Here is a 17649-nt window from a genome sequence, read left to right on the forward strand (position 1 = left end):
TTTGCTATATTACTTAGTGATATTTTAAATGTAAAGTTTATTCATATAAATATAGTTGGTTATTACTTATTTACTTAAATATGTCTCAATGTACTTTTAATATCATTTATAGAATCAGGTATTTTAGATTTATTTGTATTCTACTCTGGAACTACTAGGCTGAGCATAGAAAACAAATCCGGTTTTGTTTGTTTATCTTTCATGTGTGAAGCTTTATTTTTACAGTCCAAGTTCTGGCTCTCAGAAATAAATTTAGACATTAATTTTTAAAATACAATAGTTCTGAAATTTGATTATTTAGCAGAATGAAATTATATGTAAAAGATAAACAAGTATTAAATATAACTTCCTCCAACACATTGAAACAGACATCTTGTTTGTGTTAGGACGTTTTTATTTAACAATGATTTTGTTGTGAGATACAACCTGTATAAGATGTTTTGCAGCTACTTATCAGTTTTTCTTAGTAGCCTATTGACACACTTCCCATCAGCGGCTCACTCCATGGCTGTGAGGATAAAGAATTTGACAACAGTATAAGTCTCATTTTCCTAAACTTTGGTTCTTATCAATCTTACTGTTTTAGAATTTCAGTGTTACTCGAAATTGGGGATAATTTTGATAATGAAAGCCAGTACCACATGTAAAATGTGTATTTAAGAGAAGCTACATTGGTGAGAGTAAACAGTTCAGGTAGCTGTATTTTGTTCTTTATTATTATGTATCTGTTAATTAAGAACAATAAACCTCAGTAACTTTTGTTCTTTCATTTTCTTTGTTTTCTAATTCATACCAGTATCATTATCTCATTTCCAGTTAAATGTTTCTTTTAGGCCCTAATATTTCATTTTGACATCTCATTAAAAATGGGCTCAAGCCCAGAAAATATGATCCTGTCATATTGTATAATATATGGCATGGTCTATAAAACAATAAAAATTTGTTTCTTAATGATTTAGAATAATTTCTCAGTTTTTCTAGATTAGAAAAATGGCAGCAAGTTAGCACGGTAATACATGTGGCTGAGTGCAGCAGTGGTAAGTGTTTCCATGGGCGGTGCTCTTGGGAAAAGTGGTTGGAGCTTTAAACTTGCACACATCTGACAGGCTTTCTTCACTCCATTTTTCATCCTAAAGAAGTCTGCAGATATTCTTAGTTCACATCATTATTGCACATCAGTGGTTCTAATTAGCTAAACAGGAGTTTGTCTCCGTCATTGATCATCATCAACTTCTTGACAGTGGGTTTTTTTTTTTGATCCTTTTAAAATGTCTTGTACATATGTAGACTGTGTATTAATTGAATTATCTGCATAAGTTGGTGATCCTATAAACAATCTTTTTTAGACCATAATTTCTATGTAACAAGTTCATGTACATATTGCAGAGTACTCTGATGGGAACATTTTATTGTATTGTAAACATTAATTATTCTGTGCCAGAAGAAAAGTTTTTGGACTAATTTCCATTAATATCTTGAGTTGTTATTTTCTTTCATTCCAAAATTATAGTAAATTTTAGATTTTGGTCATAAAATATATCAATAAAGTATGACTTTACATGTTGTATACTGTTTATGGTTTATAACTAAAGTATTATATTCCATGGTCTTTTTATAGCCATGTAAATGATTGTTACTGAAGTAGAATTTAGTGTGTATCTGAAACACTTGAAATCTTGTGCCTTATATTCTAGCTATAGCAAAAAAAAAAACAGACACATGTGGTTCAAACAGACAAAAAAACAGCACTATCTCTCACTGTTCTTGAGTTAGCAGATCCAAACATATGGTGCAAACAAGAATGCTGCCTTTCTCAGTGGCAACTTTTTTGTATACTCATAAGGTTGGGAGGACAGATCATTCCTTTAGTGTCTTTCTTACAGCTATTATAATAATGATATATATATATACATACACATATACACACATATATACATATATGCACACATATATAGGTACACATACACATACATATATATGCACATATACACATATATACACAAGTACATATACATACACGCACATATACATACAGACACAGACACAGACACAGACACATACACATATAACATTCTCTGCCTCTCTGACTACCACTAGCCGGCACATCTTGGCAGGCTGCTTGCTTTTTCTAAAACAACACAGAATTCTTTGGAAGGACTTTGGCAGACTTGTGTTTGACCTTTAGTTCTCTCCCAGGTGACAGTCTTACTTGCCACCCTTCTTGAGTCTCTCATGAAGATTACTAGGGCCCCAAACCTTCCTGAACCCAGCCCTCAGGAAGAACATCCATCTACTTTAACATGTGTAGTATTTGACATGGGTGGTCACTCCCTCCTTCTAGATGTTCTTCATTTACTCGTTTTCTCCTGTTGCTTGGTCTGCCATGCTGCTGCTTTGTGTTGTCATTCACTTGCTTTCCTCCTTCCCGATTTTATTAATTTGGAAATGGTGAGCAATGGTGAGGTACTTTGGAATTTAGTCATTTACCCAAAATCACATTTTGGTAATACTGTCTACTCACACTGCTTTTTACCTGGATGAAGAATTGTATGGAGCTATACATTAAACAAACATATACTAGCAAAACATGATATTTCAACAAAAGTAGAGTATATTTTTGTGATATCTACTATCATCAATAGGAAAAAAACCCCTAAAAACAAGAACAAAAACAAAAAACCCAACCAGTCAATGAACAAACCCAAACTAAACAAACAAACAAAAAAAAAACACTAAAGTCTGTCCTCACACAATAACATTTATTATGTGATGCCCTGTGTGAAAACAGCATAAACACATTCATGCTCACCAAAACAACCCTGAAGAGAATCCTGTAAACAGTACTTCCAGTTTAAGAGGAGAATACGCATTGAAGACCCTAGAAAGCAATACAAAGGACAACTAAGAACAAAATCAGCAAAACCCAACAAAATGACTGCCAGCAACACACAGCTTTCCATAATATCATTAACTTTAATAGTCATGGTCTCCATTTCAAACCTCCATGTTTGTTGTTGTTGTTGTTTGTTTATAAGAAACTCATCTCAGCTTTAAAGATGGACACCATCTTAAATAGTAAGGATGGAAGAAAATATTCCAAGCGAATGGGGTTGGGAAGCAAGCAGATGTGCTATCCTATTATTTGACAAAATATACTTTAAAGTAAATCAGAAGAGGTAAAAGAAGAGTAATTTATTCTAATCAAAGGAAAATATAATCAAGAAAATATTCTAAACATATATGCAGCAAACTCTAGAGCACCTTAATTTTATAAAAGTGTACTACTAGAACTAAAGATGCACGTTAACACCAAACAAAAGGTGGGTGGTTTCAACACCCCACTTTCTCCAGTATATGTGTCATCTGGACAAAGTATAAACAGGAAACTTCAAACTGAAATGACATCTTACATCACATGGAGCTATCTCATCTACAGAATATTGTCCCAAATGGCAAAGACCACCATTCCGCTCAGAAGCCTTGAAACTGACCACACCCTGTCTGCTGTGGGATTTGGTGTCTCTGTGTCAGTCCTGTGCAGGCAGCACTTAATAATAGTGATTCGACACACGATAAATTAGTGTGCTGGACATGACTTTCTTTTTCATTTTTAAATTATTCTGTTAAATTTTTCTTCATCTATGAGAACTACTTAGTTATAAAACATTCTCAGCAATTTTGTCTTAAAAATGCTGCTCCTTCATCCAAGTCTTGCAACTTCTGGAATTTTAGGGACTATGTTAGAGTTCCCCAGTGAAACAAAATCCTTTGTTTTGACTGAAGTAATATTTTAATGTCATCATTTTCTCTGTGGCGTCATGGGTGGGTATCTCATTAATATTGTTCATATTACAGATTTATTTTTGTTTATAGTTTTAAAAGAATTTAATAAATAAGTAAAACTGATCTTATTAACATAAGCATGTAATACAGATTGAAGATAAAAATATGCAGTTATCTTACCCAGTATTGAATACTACATGCTACATTCCCGACCTGCTGATAAGGTGTGTCTACTAGATAGCACCAAGATTAAATCATGTTTTACACATTGATTATCATCTATCTACACCTTGAAACTAAACTGTTTCTAGAAATGAAATTGTCACAGTTGTCAGCAGTGCTAACTTGCTGTCACTTGCCATATGGTTTTTGATTAATTCTGAAAGGGCTGTTGACAAAAGACAATTTAATTCTTTATACTTTAAACTATGTTTATTAGTAGGATGTGGATGTTTAAAGGAGTGGTTCTGGGCTCAGACAGTGGCAGCTCCTGGGCTTGATCCTTAGCACCAGGAAACAACGCAGCAGGAATGATAGGAATACCTAGAAATCATGACTAATAGACTCTTTCTTTTGTTTCTAGAGAAAAACAGAAATCTGAAGCCAAAGACAGAAAAGTTCTGGAAATTTTACAAGTCAAAGATGCGAAAATACAAGAATTGGAGCAGGTTGTATTAATTAGAATATCAAACCTTGTATTTACTTGGCGTTGTAGATCTTTAAAAATATTTGAAGTTTCTATTATATTATTCAGTAAGAATACCAGAGTTGCTGTGTGAAAGCATTGTTTTGAAATGCCTGTAGCCAATCTTTCATTATTTTGCCATGTATTCCCTACTATCTGTCTTCTAAAGCTATCAGACATACAGTCATTCAAATGTGTAACAAGGTGCTGTTTTTTAAAATAGTATTTATTATTCATTTTTTATTGTATTTTTATTTTTGCTACATTATTATGTGTTTCTGATATATATTTTACATGGTTTTGGTTATAGAAAAGTTTCACAATAATTACTACTATTGTATTTTATCTTTTGAAAATTTACATTATTGAATTTTTACAGCCCTTTTACATAAAACTTAAATCAGACAATTAAACAAAATTTAAATATCATTTGCATGACTTGCATAATCAGAATATTATTAGTACAACTATGTGTATGCTCTCCCTATACCCCAAACTCCATCCAATGGAGCCTGTAAGAGTTCATCTCACATTCAAACCATCCCATTCCACCTTGTTTCCAGTGGCTCCTCTTAGGTCATTTTGCCAAATATAGCGAGTCCATCTGTAAGAGCTCCTGTAGTCTTAGTACTATAGTATCACTATAGCATTATTCAGAGCTCCGAGTTCAAAGTCTCTTCTGAGAGAGACTCAGTTCAAATCGTTATCATCAGCACCAGGAAAAAATTGTTACAAATCGAAAGAAAAAGAAAATTATAGATTTCTAATATACAGTAGCACAGAATAAACATCCCCATTCCAAAATACAGGAATAGGGTATAGAAAAGAGGGATGCGACTACAGCAAGATGAAAATAAGTACGGAAAACAGTAAGTCCTGGACCTTCATTCTTGCCAGCTGGGTCACATGATGGTGTGATCTGGGCCCCAAAGGATGTGGGCAGTCATGCCAACCTCTGGATCTTTGCCATCCACAGCCCACATGGCTCTCTCTGTGTAGCTTTCCCTGGGCACGTAGTATGTATTTCAGGCATATGTACCTTCTTGAGATCTACACTGAGGTTTTGTTTTTATTCTCAGGAAGTCATGCATTACTCTTTCCAGGCTCTTTGGAGGGTGTCTTAGTGAGGGTTTTACTGCTGTGAACAGACACCATGACCAAGGCAAGTCTTATAAAGGACAATATTTATTTGGGGCTGGCTTACAGGTTCTGAGGTTCAGTCCACTATTATGGCAGGAAGCATGGCAGCATTCAGGCAGGCATGGTGCTTGAGGAGCTGAGAGATCTATATTTTGTTCAGAAGGCAAACAGGAGAAGACTGGCATCCTCAGGCAGCTGGGGGAAGCTTTCAAAGCCCATCTCACAGTGACAAACTTCCTCCAACAAGGACACACCCCCTAATCGTATCACTCTATGGGCCAAGCATTGAAACATCTGAGCCTATGGGGACCAAACCTATTCATACACTACAGAGGGATAGTGGCATTGCTGTACAGAGGTTGGCTTCCTAGCCCTCCTTTAAAATCTGGGTGAGAACCTGCATGACTCCATGATTCTTGGATTCTGTATATGTGTATAACTATGTCATGTGAGCAATGTTAGACATGTCTTCAGCTTAGGCAACAGTCCTGACTCCTTACATCATGGATGTAGCAGTCTCTAAGTGACTAGGAATGCAGGGAAACTGTTCCTGAAGTGGTCCCGTCCAAGCAGAGGGCCACACAGTTTTTATCCTAAATCTGTGTGTTTTAAATGAGTTAAAACCTCTGCATACCTGATCCTGAATTTGGTGGAGCTGAGCTAATTCATGGGACACTACCCATCTTTTCTCTTATCTAATTGCAATGTGAAAGAGCCCTGTTGTCTCCGGTCTTTATCCACAGATTTCTTGGCCCTGTTTTTCACCATGCTCATTTGTTGTCAAACTGTAATTCTTCAAATCCTTGTGCTCTCAATTCTTTCTGTAGGCCTGACTCTGTGCAATAGCAATAACCACGCTGTCACCCTGTGCTGGGAACTTGCTTCACCAGATTAGTTAGCCTGCCACTTTAAGCATAGCTTTTCCAAAGTTTTGGGACACAAATGAATTAAACTCCCTGTGAGAATACAACACAGCTTTCCTCTGTTCAAATTCCCATTTGAATTCTTGTGTCTGTGACACATCATGGGCACTGTCCTTCTGAGTTCAGTATCTGATCTGAGTGAGTTCTTGCCCAAACTGCTTATGACATTGGAGGTTTTCTATGGTCTTGTTGTATGACAAGATTTTCCCTGGGAAGACACAACAGTACATGTCTACTCACCTAAGATAAGCAACCCATGACAGACCAAAGTATGGATAACCCCCAAGTCCATGGTGGTTACCAATGAGCTTTCTCAGGTTACTTATAGGAATAACAGCCAGGGATTGCTTGCAGGAACAGAAATGACTTAAAGACAGCTAGCTGCAGCAGCAAAGCTCACCTGGCATAGATGACAGCTCACAAAAGCTGGACACCTGGGAAGCACTGCCCAGCCTGTAGGCAGCTCAGTAGACGTTAGATGTTCTTTTCAGGTGGCTCAGTTGGTCTGAGCCTTCCACTTCTCCCAGCTGCTCTATTCATCTCTGCTTCTTCTTTGCAGCCTGGCTTATCTGAGAGTCTTCTCTGCAAATTGGCTTTTTTAAAGATTGGCATGCACTCTTGGTGGTGCTGGTGGTGTTTTGGGTGATGGTAGTGTTGGTATTGAATATGGTCTGTTTTAGGGGCTTCTTGAAGTTACTCTGAGCTGTTTATCTTCTGTCTTAAGGAGCAGCCCTGCAGAATAGAGTGTTTTAGTGTAGGAAGGCTCTCCTTATAGGAAAGTCTACATCTCTAATCTGCCTTCTCAGTGCAGCAGGCAGTATATAAGTCTCATAGTTCACATCTCCACACCTTTCCAGATTTCTCCTACATACCAGTTCCAAACAGTCTGACACATGGCCATAGAAATGATTCTACTCCTAGAGCCTATTTTCTATAATCTTTCTTGTTACTCTGACAAATACTTGACTAGAACAGCTTAAGGGCAGAAATGTTCACCTTGGTTCAGTTTTGGAAATTTTGGCCCATTTGGGCCAGGAGGATGTGAAGGACACACAGGTCACCGTGTGGTGGCCAGGGTGAGAGAGAATGTGAAGGACACACAGGTCACCGTGTGGTGGCCAGGGTGAGAGAGAATGTGAAGGACACACAGGTCACCGTGTGGTGGCCGGGGGTAAGAGATAGAGAATGTGAAGGACACACAGGTCACCGTGTGGTGGCCGGGGTGAGAGAGAATGTGAAGGACACACAGGTCACCGTGTGGTGGCCAGGGGTGAGAGAGAATGTGAAGGACACACAGGTCACCGTGTGGTGGCCAGGGGTAAGAGAGAATGTGAAGGACACACAGGTCACCGTGTGGTGGCCAGGGGTGAGAGAGAATGTGAAGGACACACAGGTCACCGTGTGGTGGCCAGGGGTGAGAGAGAATGTGAAGGACACACAGGTCACCGTGTGGTGGCCAGGGGTGAGAGAGAATGTGAAGGACACACAAGTCACCGTGTGGTGGCCGGGGTGAGAGAGAATGTGAAGGACACACAGGTCACCGTGTGGTGGCCGGGGTGAGAGAGAATGTGAAGGACACACAGGTCACCGTGTGGTGGCCGGGGTGAGAGAGAATGTGAAGGACACACAGGTCACCGTGTGGTGGCCGGGGTGAGAGAGAATGTGAAGGACACACAGGTCACCGTGTGGTGGCCGGGGTGAGAGAGAGAGAATGTGAAGGACACACAGGTCACCGTGTGGTAGCCAGGGGTAAGAGAGAATGTGAAGGACACACAGGTCACCGTGTGGTGGCCAGGGGTGAGAGAGAATGTGAAGGACACACAGGTCACCGTGTGGTGGCCGGGGTGAGAGAGAATGTGAAGGACACACAGGTCACCGTGTGGTGGCCGGGGTGAGAGAGAATGTGAAGGACACACAGGTCACCGTGTGGTGGCCGGGGTGAGAGAGAATGTGAAGGACACACAGGTCACCGTGTGGTGGCTGGGGTGAGAGAGAATGTGAAGGACACACAGGTCACCGTGTGGTGGCCGGGGTGAGAGAGAATGTGAAGGACACACAGGTCACCGTGTGGTGGCCGGGGTGAGAGAGAATGTGAAGGACACACAGGTCACCGTGTGGTGGCTGGGGTGAGAGAGAGAGAATGCCAGTGCTGACTCCTTTTAGTTTGTCCACTTTGATTCCATCTGGGTCTCCAGAAGACAGACAGAACCTCTCCACCCACCTTCAGGGTGGATCCTTCTACCTCGAAATGCCCTCGTAGACATAGCCTGGGAGTGTGCTTTTCACTTCCTAGGTAGTTCTCCACTCAGTCAAGTTGATAATTAGGATTAGCATATATTATTAAAATCTCATGTGCTTTCATAAATGACTTTATATTTCCCACTTATCTTTACTAGAGACAGTTCATTGGCCCACTCTGTTTTGGCCTAGCAAGTGTGAATTCTATGAGTTCATATTTTTCCATAAAAATTGATTTAATTAAATAGAAAATAATATTTTATGATTTATTTATTTATTGTGGCACATGTCTTTTTTATTTATTTTTTAAAACTCAGTGTGTTTCCCCTCTTTACTGGCATTGGAATGAACTATTCCATAGCCATCCTCTGGTGAGCGTTAGGGGAAGTGTATGAAAGTGTGTGTCCCTCCTCCCCGCCCACATCTGGCCCTCCTGGAGCTCTGCAGTCTCAGATGCCCCAGCCTTCCCTAGCAGTAATTACTGTTAGACAGCTAAGGCTCTTTTGCCTCCTACTGGCTCCTGTGGAGCTCTTGCTCTGGTCTTCTACTCCCAGAAATCGATTTTGTCTGTATTTCTTCTCTGTCTCCTCATTTTGGAAAAATATTGATTTGCCCAGAGACCTCGGCTCTCTGATGAATCTTAGAACTGTGAATTTTCATTTTGTTTAGGCTTTGTTCTTGTGAGCATGGAAATAGAGCTTTAGAAGTCCTTCTCTGTCAGACTAGAACTGGGAAGTCCCACTGTTGAGTCTTTGCTGTTGTGTTAAATACTGTTAAGTAACTTTTCCCACCAGGATTTATAGTTTGTGAAATACAGTAGCAATTAGAATGCCATTTCCTAGAGTTCAAGTCTTTACTATGTGTCTAGTCAAATTGATAGAATGTTAGGCTGGGTATTTTTAGCTTTCATAATTTATAGTCACAGAAGTGAAATCTAATGTTATCACATACATAATCAATAATAAATAATGCCATGCAATTTCTTTTGGTCAGCTCTCAGTTTTGGAACACTCAGCGCTCAGTGTTGGGACACTCAGCTCTCAGTGTTGGGAGCACTCATTTCTTTACCTGCTATCTGTGTTGTCAGCCATCAGTATTACCATCACTAAATGCTACTTGTTCAGCTAAGGGCACTGTACCTTTCTTGATTAAAAGAGTAAAAAGGTAGAGTATTTGGGTTAATTTTTCAGCTAGTATATAGGGCAATTAACTCTGTGAAGACATGAGGATTTAAGCTTATGTAGGCAAAAGGGCCAGGCTGGTAAAGTCCAAAGTTCACTGTTAACTGAAGAATTTCTTTTTTTTTTCATTTTTTATTGGTTATTTTATTTATTTACATTTTAAATTTATCACCCTTCACAATTTCCCCTCCACAAGCCCCCTATCTCCTCCTCCCTCCCCCCTTGCCTCTATGAGGGTGCTCCCCCACCTGCCCGTCCACTCTTGCCTCAGTGCCCTAGTGTTCCCCTACCCTGGGTCATCACGTTTCCACAGGACCAAGGAACTCCCCTCCCAGCGATGCCAGACAAAGCAATACTCTGCTACATACCTAGCTGGACCCATGAGTCCCCTGCTTTGTACTCTTGTGGTTGGTGGTTTAGTCCTTGGGAGCTCTGGGGGTTCTGGTTGGTTGATATTGTTTTTCCTATAAGGTTGCAAACCCCTTCAGCTCTTATAGTCCTTGCCCTAACCTCTCCATTGGGGTCTCCAAGCTCAATCCAATGTTTAGCTGTGTACATCCACATCTATATTAGTCTGCCTCTGGCAAAGCCTCTCAGGGAACAGTTTTACTGGGCTCCTGACAGTAAGCACTTCTTGGCATCAGCAGTAGTGTCTGGGTTTGGGGTCAGCAGATGGGATGGATCAAAGGGAGAGGGGGAAGTGGGAGAGAGAAGAGGGAAAGGGGGGGCAGTTCAGATATGGGAGGAGATGGGGGAGAAGTACAGAAGGTCAGGAATTTGAAAGTAGGTGTGTAGCATTTGGAAAGGGGGAACTGGGAGTAGCCACTAGAAAGTCCCAGATACCAGGGAACCACGAGGTTCCCAGGACCCAGTGTTAACCAAAATACTCAACAAAAGGAGATAGAACCTGTAGAGACCTTATCCAGTGGATAGGCATGGCCCCCAGCTGAGGGATGGGGCCACCCATCCACCTCAAAAAATTAATCCAGAATTCCTCCTATCAAAAGGAAATGCAGGGACAAAGAGAGGAGTAGAAACTGAAGGAAATGCCATCCAGAGACCACCTAAGGATCCATCCCAAGTGAAGAATTTCTACACACATCTGAAGAATTTCTACACACATCTTGATTGCTATTTGCTTGTAGTACATTTTTTTTTTACACCAGTCTGCTTATGCCTGTTGGGCCCATCAGCACTTGGATGATGAGTGGAAGACTATAGGAAAATTCTAGAAAGTTAGGAAGGAAGCTGTTGATAGCTCCAGAAGCTTCTGCTGCTAGGGTTGAATGGATTGCTATGGCTGTGGCAGCAGCAGCAGCAGCAGCAGCAGCAGCAGCAGCAGCAGCAGCAGCAGCAGCAGCAGCAAATATGCAGACCACTGAAGTGGTGATGGGGAATACAGTATCTGTGGCAGCTGAAGAAGTCATGGTTGTCCATGCATGGAGACAGTGGTACTGCTTCAGCTACAGAAGTGATAGGTGTGTCTCCTTCCCTCTATCACATGTCTGACACCCCAAAGTTAGACCCCAGTGGCTTCCTCCCTCCAAGACAGCAGGAACCATCAGCAGGGATGTGGGCTGCATTAGTGTCCACTCAGTTTCAGACTTCTGAAAATCAACAACCAAACTAAATGTAAATGTAAGTAAACATTTCTACAAAACTCAGTTAGCTAAGAAACAAAGACAAAATTAGAAAGTTCCCCAAACAGGCAAGAATCCCCTGGCTGACTATAGCTATGTCACTACTAATTATGAGATGAATTATGCCGTGAAAGTTTCTTTGTTGGAGGAAACAGCATGGCTTCTGATAGCTAGCTTACTGCAGTTAGTTAAGTGTTGACTGCCCTTTAGCATGCATCCCTCTTCCTACCTTCCGGGAAGCAGAGACACGAGTGTTGGTTTTCAGTTGTGTCTAGTTTCCCTCCCCCTGCCCCTCTGTTCTTTATCACTGTGTTAGTTGTAGTGGTTCCATCACTTTCTGTGTTATTAAAGCTCTTATTTTCATTTTGAAAGTGGTTCATAGTTAATAGTAAATTAACTGTACTCCAGCACTGCTTAGTAGGGTTTCAGGCTGTGTGCTGTTCCTAATCCATACTTACTCTATAGGCTTCTCTCGACCATGACTTAAATTATTCATTTCTTGGCTTGTCCATAATAAATTATTTGTTTCAGACATACTTTGTCTTGTTGCCCTTTATGCTTTATGGTTCCTCTGAGTTCTGTTTGCTATTTTAGTATGAACTCATGTCAGACTATTAGAAATTTACTGTACCTAGAAAGATATGCTGCAAAAGTTTCATAAAGCCAAATTATAAAATTGATTATAGCTGCATCTACCTCTATTTTTCTGTTTAAATTGGATCTTTTTCATTGGGAAAATATTTTTAATATTTCAGAATTATAAACGTTTTAGAGTTTATCAGCCTTCTATAAGAAATTCATCTTTGTGTACAATTGCTTATTATGCAGTAGAATATTGCATGTCCAACCTGTTATCAGCATATGATAGTTTGAGCTAGCCAATAACCAACCTTTGTGTTATGATTTACAAATTCCATCTATGCCTGTTTTTATGTCTTACTAACTCAGACAGATGCCAAACTTTAAATAGTAAGTTTCTCACAGATGTGCTTGCCCCTCATGTCCTTTATGTTGTAAGTACCTGGTAATGTTTAGCTCCTGCCAAGAGAAATCCTTGGTATGCAGCCCTTTTTAGGTTTTAAACTGATTCCAGAATAGATGAAGGATACTCTTAATTCTATTACTTCTTTGGAAGGACAGGGCATAGACATTTTTATTTCTGAAGGTATTTAAGGCTTATCATCTTTGAACTTATAGTTCTTGTGAATATTGGTTTTCCTGCTGAGAATCTGTGTATATCTTTTGATATTTTCTATGTACTTTCATTGTCTTCCAACCCTTGGTTTGCTGACTAAGTTGATCTAATGAGCTAGTTGGAGTTTGTACTTCTGTTGCTAAAATTCCTTCCTGGGGCGACATAAGCAATGCTCATTCCACCTCCTGAAGTTCCAGGGATAAAGTCAGGTGGAGTTCTACCACAGAACATTTACTCTGGGCAGCCAATGGTTCCTTAGTCTTCTTTATAGACATTGGTGAGAGCTTACTTATGGGGTGTGGGTATTCCTCACAGAGGAGACTGTGCCTGCAAAGCTTTTACATAGCAGACACAGTGGCGTTTTTATGGCCACACAGAGTGGAATTCCCTCCCCTAATTTCCCCTTGCCTGTATACTAGCTCCTTCCTGAGGCCATGTGCAGTTAAGGCTGAGTTGTGCATAAGAGGAAGGCCTCATGATCCTCTCCAAACCTCCATGGGGAGGGTGGGGTAGTCAGCCAGCCCAGCTGGGATAGTCATGTGACAAGCAGGTTCAGCTGACCACTCCATGCCATCAGTTCCTGGGCTCAGAGGATAGTCACACACAACTCTATAGTTTGAAAAACTCTACTTAAAAAGTAGTATTCACATGTGTATGTGAGACATGATTAAGAATGTTATAACTGCATTGTCTGTGTTCATCTTTCTCTTAAAACCAAACCGTGGGGTTGGGGATTTAGCTCAGTGGTAGAGCGCTTGCCTAGCAAGCGCAAGGCCCTGGGTTCGGTACCCAGGTCCGAAAAAAAAAAAAAAAAGAAAACAAAAAACCGTGTAGTGAGACAAAGAGGATATATCTTAGTGTGTTCAAAATGGAGCCATGTTTTATACCAGAGGAATTAGATCGCAACTATATCCATCTACATGGGTGGATTGGGGAGGAAATATTGAGCAAAAATACCAACACACAGAACATGTATAGTATGATTTAATATAAATAATGTTAAAATAGGCAGACTATATAACATTAAATATGTTTTTCTTTAAACTAAATAGAAAACAGAAAACAAACAAGCTATGTCCTTTGCAGTCTAGATGTCCCTTCTAGCATGGTCGCGGAGCTGAGGATGAGAGACCTACAGGGAAGTTAAAGATGGTATGACGTTGCAGAATTTATTTGGGTTGGTGTGTAGAGTGCTTCCGCCTTTGTCTTTTTCCTCCATTTAACCCAACTTCGTACATTGGTTTAGGTGGATTCAGTGTCTTACAACTTCTAGTAGAAGTTAAATAAAAGCGATATTTAACAGTACAGCCCCCACCCACCCCAGCAGAGCCCCGGTGCTATTTATCTCATTCCTCACATTTAATTGCCATTCATTTTACCTTTGAATCTTGAATCTTGCTTTAGTTTTCATCCATAACCTCCAGTCATTTGGAGAGGGCTTAATAAGGCATAGATACTAAAATGTGAGATAATTAGATATTCAGCGGTCTGAGCATCTGTGTCATACAGAGGTAAAGGGTAGTTTCTATTAAAATTTTTATTTAAAACATAAACAAGGCCAGGTACAGCGGCATAGACCTATATTCTCTACTATTGGAAGGCTGAGTAAGGATGATGGCCATGAACTGGAGCCCACCGTGGCCTATGTAGTAAGTTCCATGCCAGCTAGGGCTACAGAGTACTCTGCTTAAGACGGCCAACCAAATAAACAAACAAATGACTGAACTTCAACAACAAATTCCTAGCATTTGTTGTTATTGTCATGTCTGCTTCTTGGTTGCAGCCAAATGTGGACACTGCTGGGTCTGTGTTGTAGGCTTCAAATACGCATGAGGCCAGAGAGCAAGTGCTTGAGCTAAGGGGAAGAATGGAGGTGGTAAAAAGTCAGAGACAGTTAGGAAGTGGGTAGTAGCAGGCTGTGGGGTTTTGGTTATGAGTGACTGAAGTGGCAGCATCCATTCAGAAAACCACTGTCGTCTTTCTAGATGTGTTTTCTAAATATTACTCAGTAAGAGAATGGTTCTATTTTACTTTAATATGCATGTTTTCCTTATTAGATTTTTAGGTAACACTTTGGGATGCTTTTTCTTTCTGTACACTTAAGTGTTTGTTTTTAGTGTATGTTTAGTACTTAGTATTAAGTGTTTAATGTGTTTTTCATCTTAAGCTAATAAACTGGTACACTCTTGCACATTCCCAGGGCGAGTCCGTGGATATGGCGCTGGAACCAAGCAGGTGCTGCTGGCTTGACTGTGAAAGCTAGTTGGTCCTATCCTTGACAACGAAGATATAAATTTTATGAAATACGTTGTCTTTTCTTGGACATGCCAACTTATGATCAGTTTAATCTCTTCCGTAGACTGAAGCAGTACTAAACCGGGAGCTATATGACCTTGTAAAGCTGAAGACGCTGGTTGATGAAGAAAATGCTTTCTTGAAGAAAGAATTCAGTGATTTACAGAAGAAATTTAAAGATAAAAGCCAAGAAGCTAAGGTGTGTTGGCTTGTGCATGGCCCCACAGTGCCTCTGCTTTGAAGTCCCCTTGAAGCTTTGCAAGACCCTGTGGCACAGAAAGTGACAAGCTTGCCAGAAAATTGCCTTAGGCCTTGCTGTACCAGTTTTCTCACATGCAAAAACTCTGATAAAGATGCTTTAAAGCTAAGACGTGGAGCTTTATAACTTACAGATAAATAGTTAATGATGGAGATGGAGCTAAGAAAGTAGGAGTGTGAATATGTGGCTTCTTGTAATTAGATTCTGATGGGACTGGCATTATTAATTGATAAAACCCAGGTCTGGGAGGATATGTCTGTGTGGGTCTCAAAAATAGCTGGGGACAGCATCAAAGGCAGCTTGATCAATTAATGGGCTCTTTGCAAATGTGTACTCATCAAAGCTGTCATCCAGTGAAAAAATATGACCCATGCACCTGCATGAAAAGAGGGCCGATAAAGTACACAGGTGACCTTGGCCATCAAATATGGAAGAAGCCGCTGCGAGGGTGAAACTGCACTTTATGTTTGCTGATTCGTTCTCACCTTTTTTATTTCTTGTTTATCGGCCCTTATGGTACCGTTCTACAGGACGCCAAGGAGTGTGTACAGAGTAAAGAAGAGCAAAACAGATTGCTTATAAAAAACCTGGAGGAGGAAAACGAGAGGGTCCGTGCACGCTGCACTGACCTGCTAAATGACCTGGAGAAACTGAGGATGCAGGAGGCACACTGGAGGGAAGAAAAGCACAGTGCGGATGCGAAAGTAAAGGTACAGGAAGGAACCGAGTCCATGCCGCTGTTCTGGGTCCACGTCTCACAGGAAGCTTATATGTTTTTCCTTAAATAACAAGTTATCTATTCAGATCCACCAGTAGGGACCAGCATTAATTTATATTCTTTCACTTAAGACCCATAGCTTTTTAAATATTGATGTTGCAAAGCAGGAAACTGACTTCAAATAGTTATCCTAAAATGTAATCATTAAAAAATAAAGGCTATTGCTTTTGAAATAAAGTATGTTTTGAAAAATATACTGGGAACCATTGGTTTGGGTTTTTTAAATTAAGGCTTACTTTTTAAAATGGGGCTAGAATTTATTGCAGTACATTTTGGAGACTCTTTTCTTAACATCAACATTTAAAAAACATCCACAAAACAGTTAAAAATACTTATGGTTCTACGGTTTTCTTTGGAATTAGGGAAAGAGTAAAGTCTTTCTACAAGATAAAACATTTTGAATATTCTTTATACTATCCTCCACCCCTTTTGAGCATCATTTAAGAATATAACATCTTTCTGTCATATTTTCTTTGTCTTGAGATTTTTGTTAATTTATTTCCCCATAAATTTCCATTTTTCTTTATCATGCACTTTATTGAAAAGCAGAAACAAATAAGGCTGGTGAGTGTGAAAGTCTGTGTGTGCGAGGAAGGAACACCTCAGTGCATGCATGAATGTGTCCGTCGCGGATACCCAGATGGATATTTGTGTGTATGTGCATATGTGCACGTCTTGTGTGCAGACTTATGATTGAATATTCATCCGGGGAGAGGGATAAGCTGGAGTGGATCCATCAAGTGCACGTATGTGATCAGTTCAATGACTTAGAGAACCAATGAGCCATTGGGGGTAATCGTGTCTTGATATGCTTGTTTTATTTTTATTATTTTCTTGGAAAGTTGAACCTTTAGGAATTTGATGGTTTTATGAGCCTAAGTGATGCTTCTTTGTGCTCAATTATAATTACATGATTACTTAGTTATCGTTTGAATTTTTGTGGCATTTAAATTATTAGTTTGCTGGTTTGCTCTTGCTTTTGGTTGAACATTTTTTTCATTTTTGTCCCTTGAATATAGTTAATTGGACTTAAAACTTTGTGAATTGATAAAAATCTGTGTCTCACTTCCTTCCTTAATGTTCTTGGTTAAAAAATACCTTATCAGATTTAATAATTTATTTATCTGAGATAAATTCTCTCTTTTCAAATTTTCTTGTGTATATGGGTTTATTTATATACTGTTATTTTTGTGATTTGAGGTTTTGTAGTTTTGTAATTTAAATAATAAAGTATTTCATTTTTGTTTTTGGTAAGTCAGGAAATGAAGCCTTTATATATTTCTTCACTAAGATATGATACTAAGAACAATTTTGCTAGTAAATCACATTAAAAATGGTACCATGTTTAATTTAAAATTTAATTTTGAGCTAAATTGTTATTCTACCAGGCATAAATGTGGACTATAACATTGTATAATATTCTAAATGCTTTTGCTTTGCTCTTATTAGTCTGTGCGTTGGTCTCAGCCATTAACTCTGCCATAGGTAAGGAAAAGATAGTAATTTTCTCTCCTATTACATATTATTTGTCT

General features: G+C 39.5%; 1 protein-coding gene across 13 annotated transcripts in view; it reads left to right on the forward strand.

Annotated features, from left to right (window-relative positions):
- Window positions 1-17649, forward strand: part of Cntln (centlein) — a 274806-nt gene that overhangs the window by 51457 nt on the left and 205700 nt on the right. For all 13 annotated transcript variants that reach the window (NM_001438394.1, NM_001438395.1, XM_087550987.1 and 10 more), the window contains 3 exon segments: window positions 4367-4451; window positions 15145-15279; window positions 15870-16049. In NM_001438394.1, the coding sequence (NP_001425323.1) occupies window positions 4367-4451; window positions 15145-15279; window positions 15870-16049 (400 nt within the window).

The sequence above is a fragment of the Rattus norvegicus genome, chromosome 5 (genome assembly GCF_021556685.1).
Source record: "Rattus norvegicus strain SHRSP/BbbUtx chromosome 5, alternate assembly SHRSP_T2T, whole genome shotgun sequence".
NCBI lineage: Eukaryota > Metazoa > Chordata > Mammalia > Rodentia > Muridae > Rattus > Rattus norvegicus.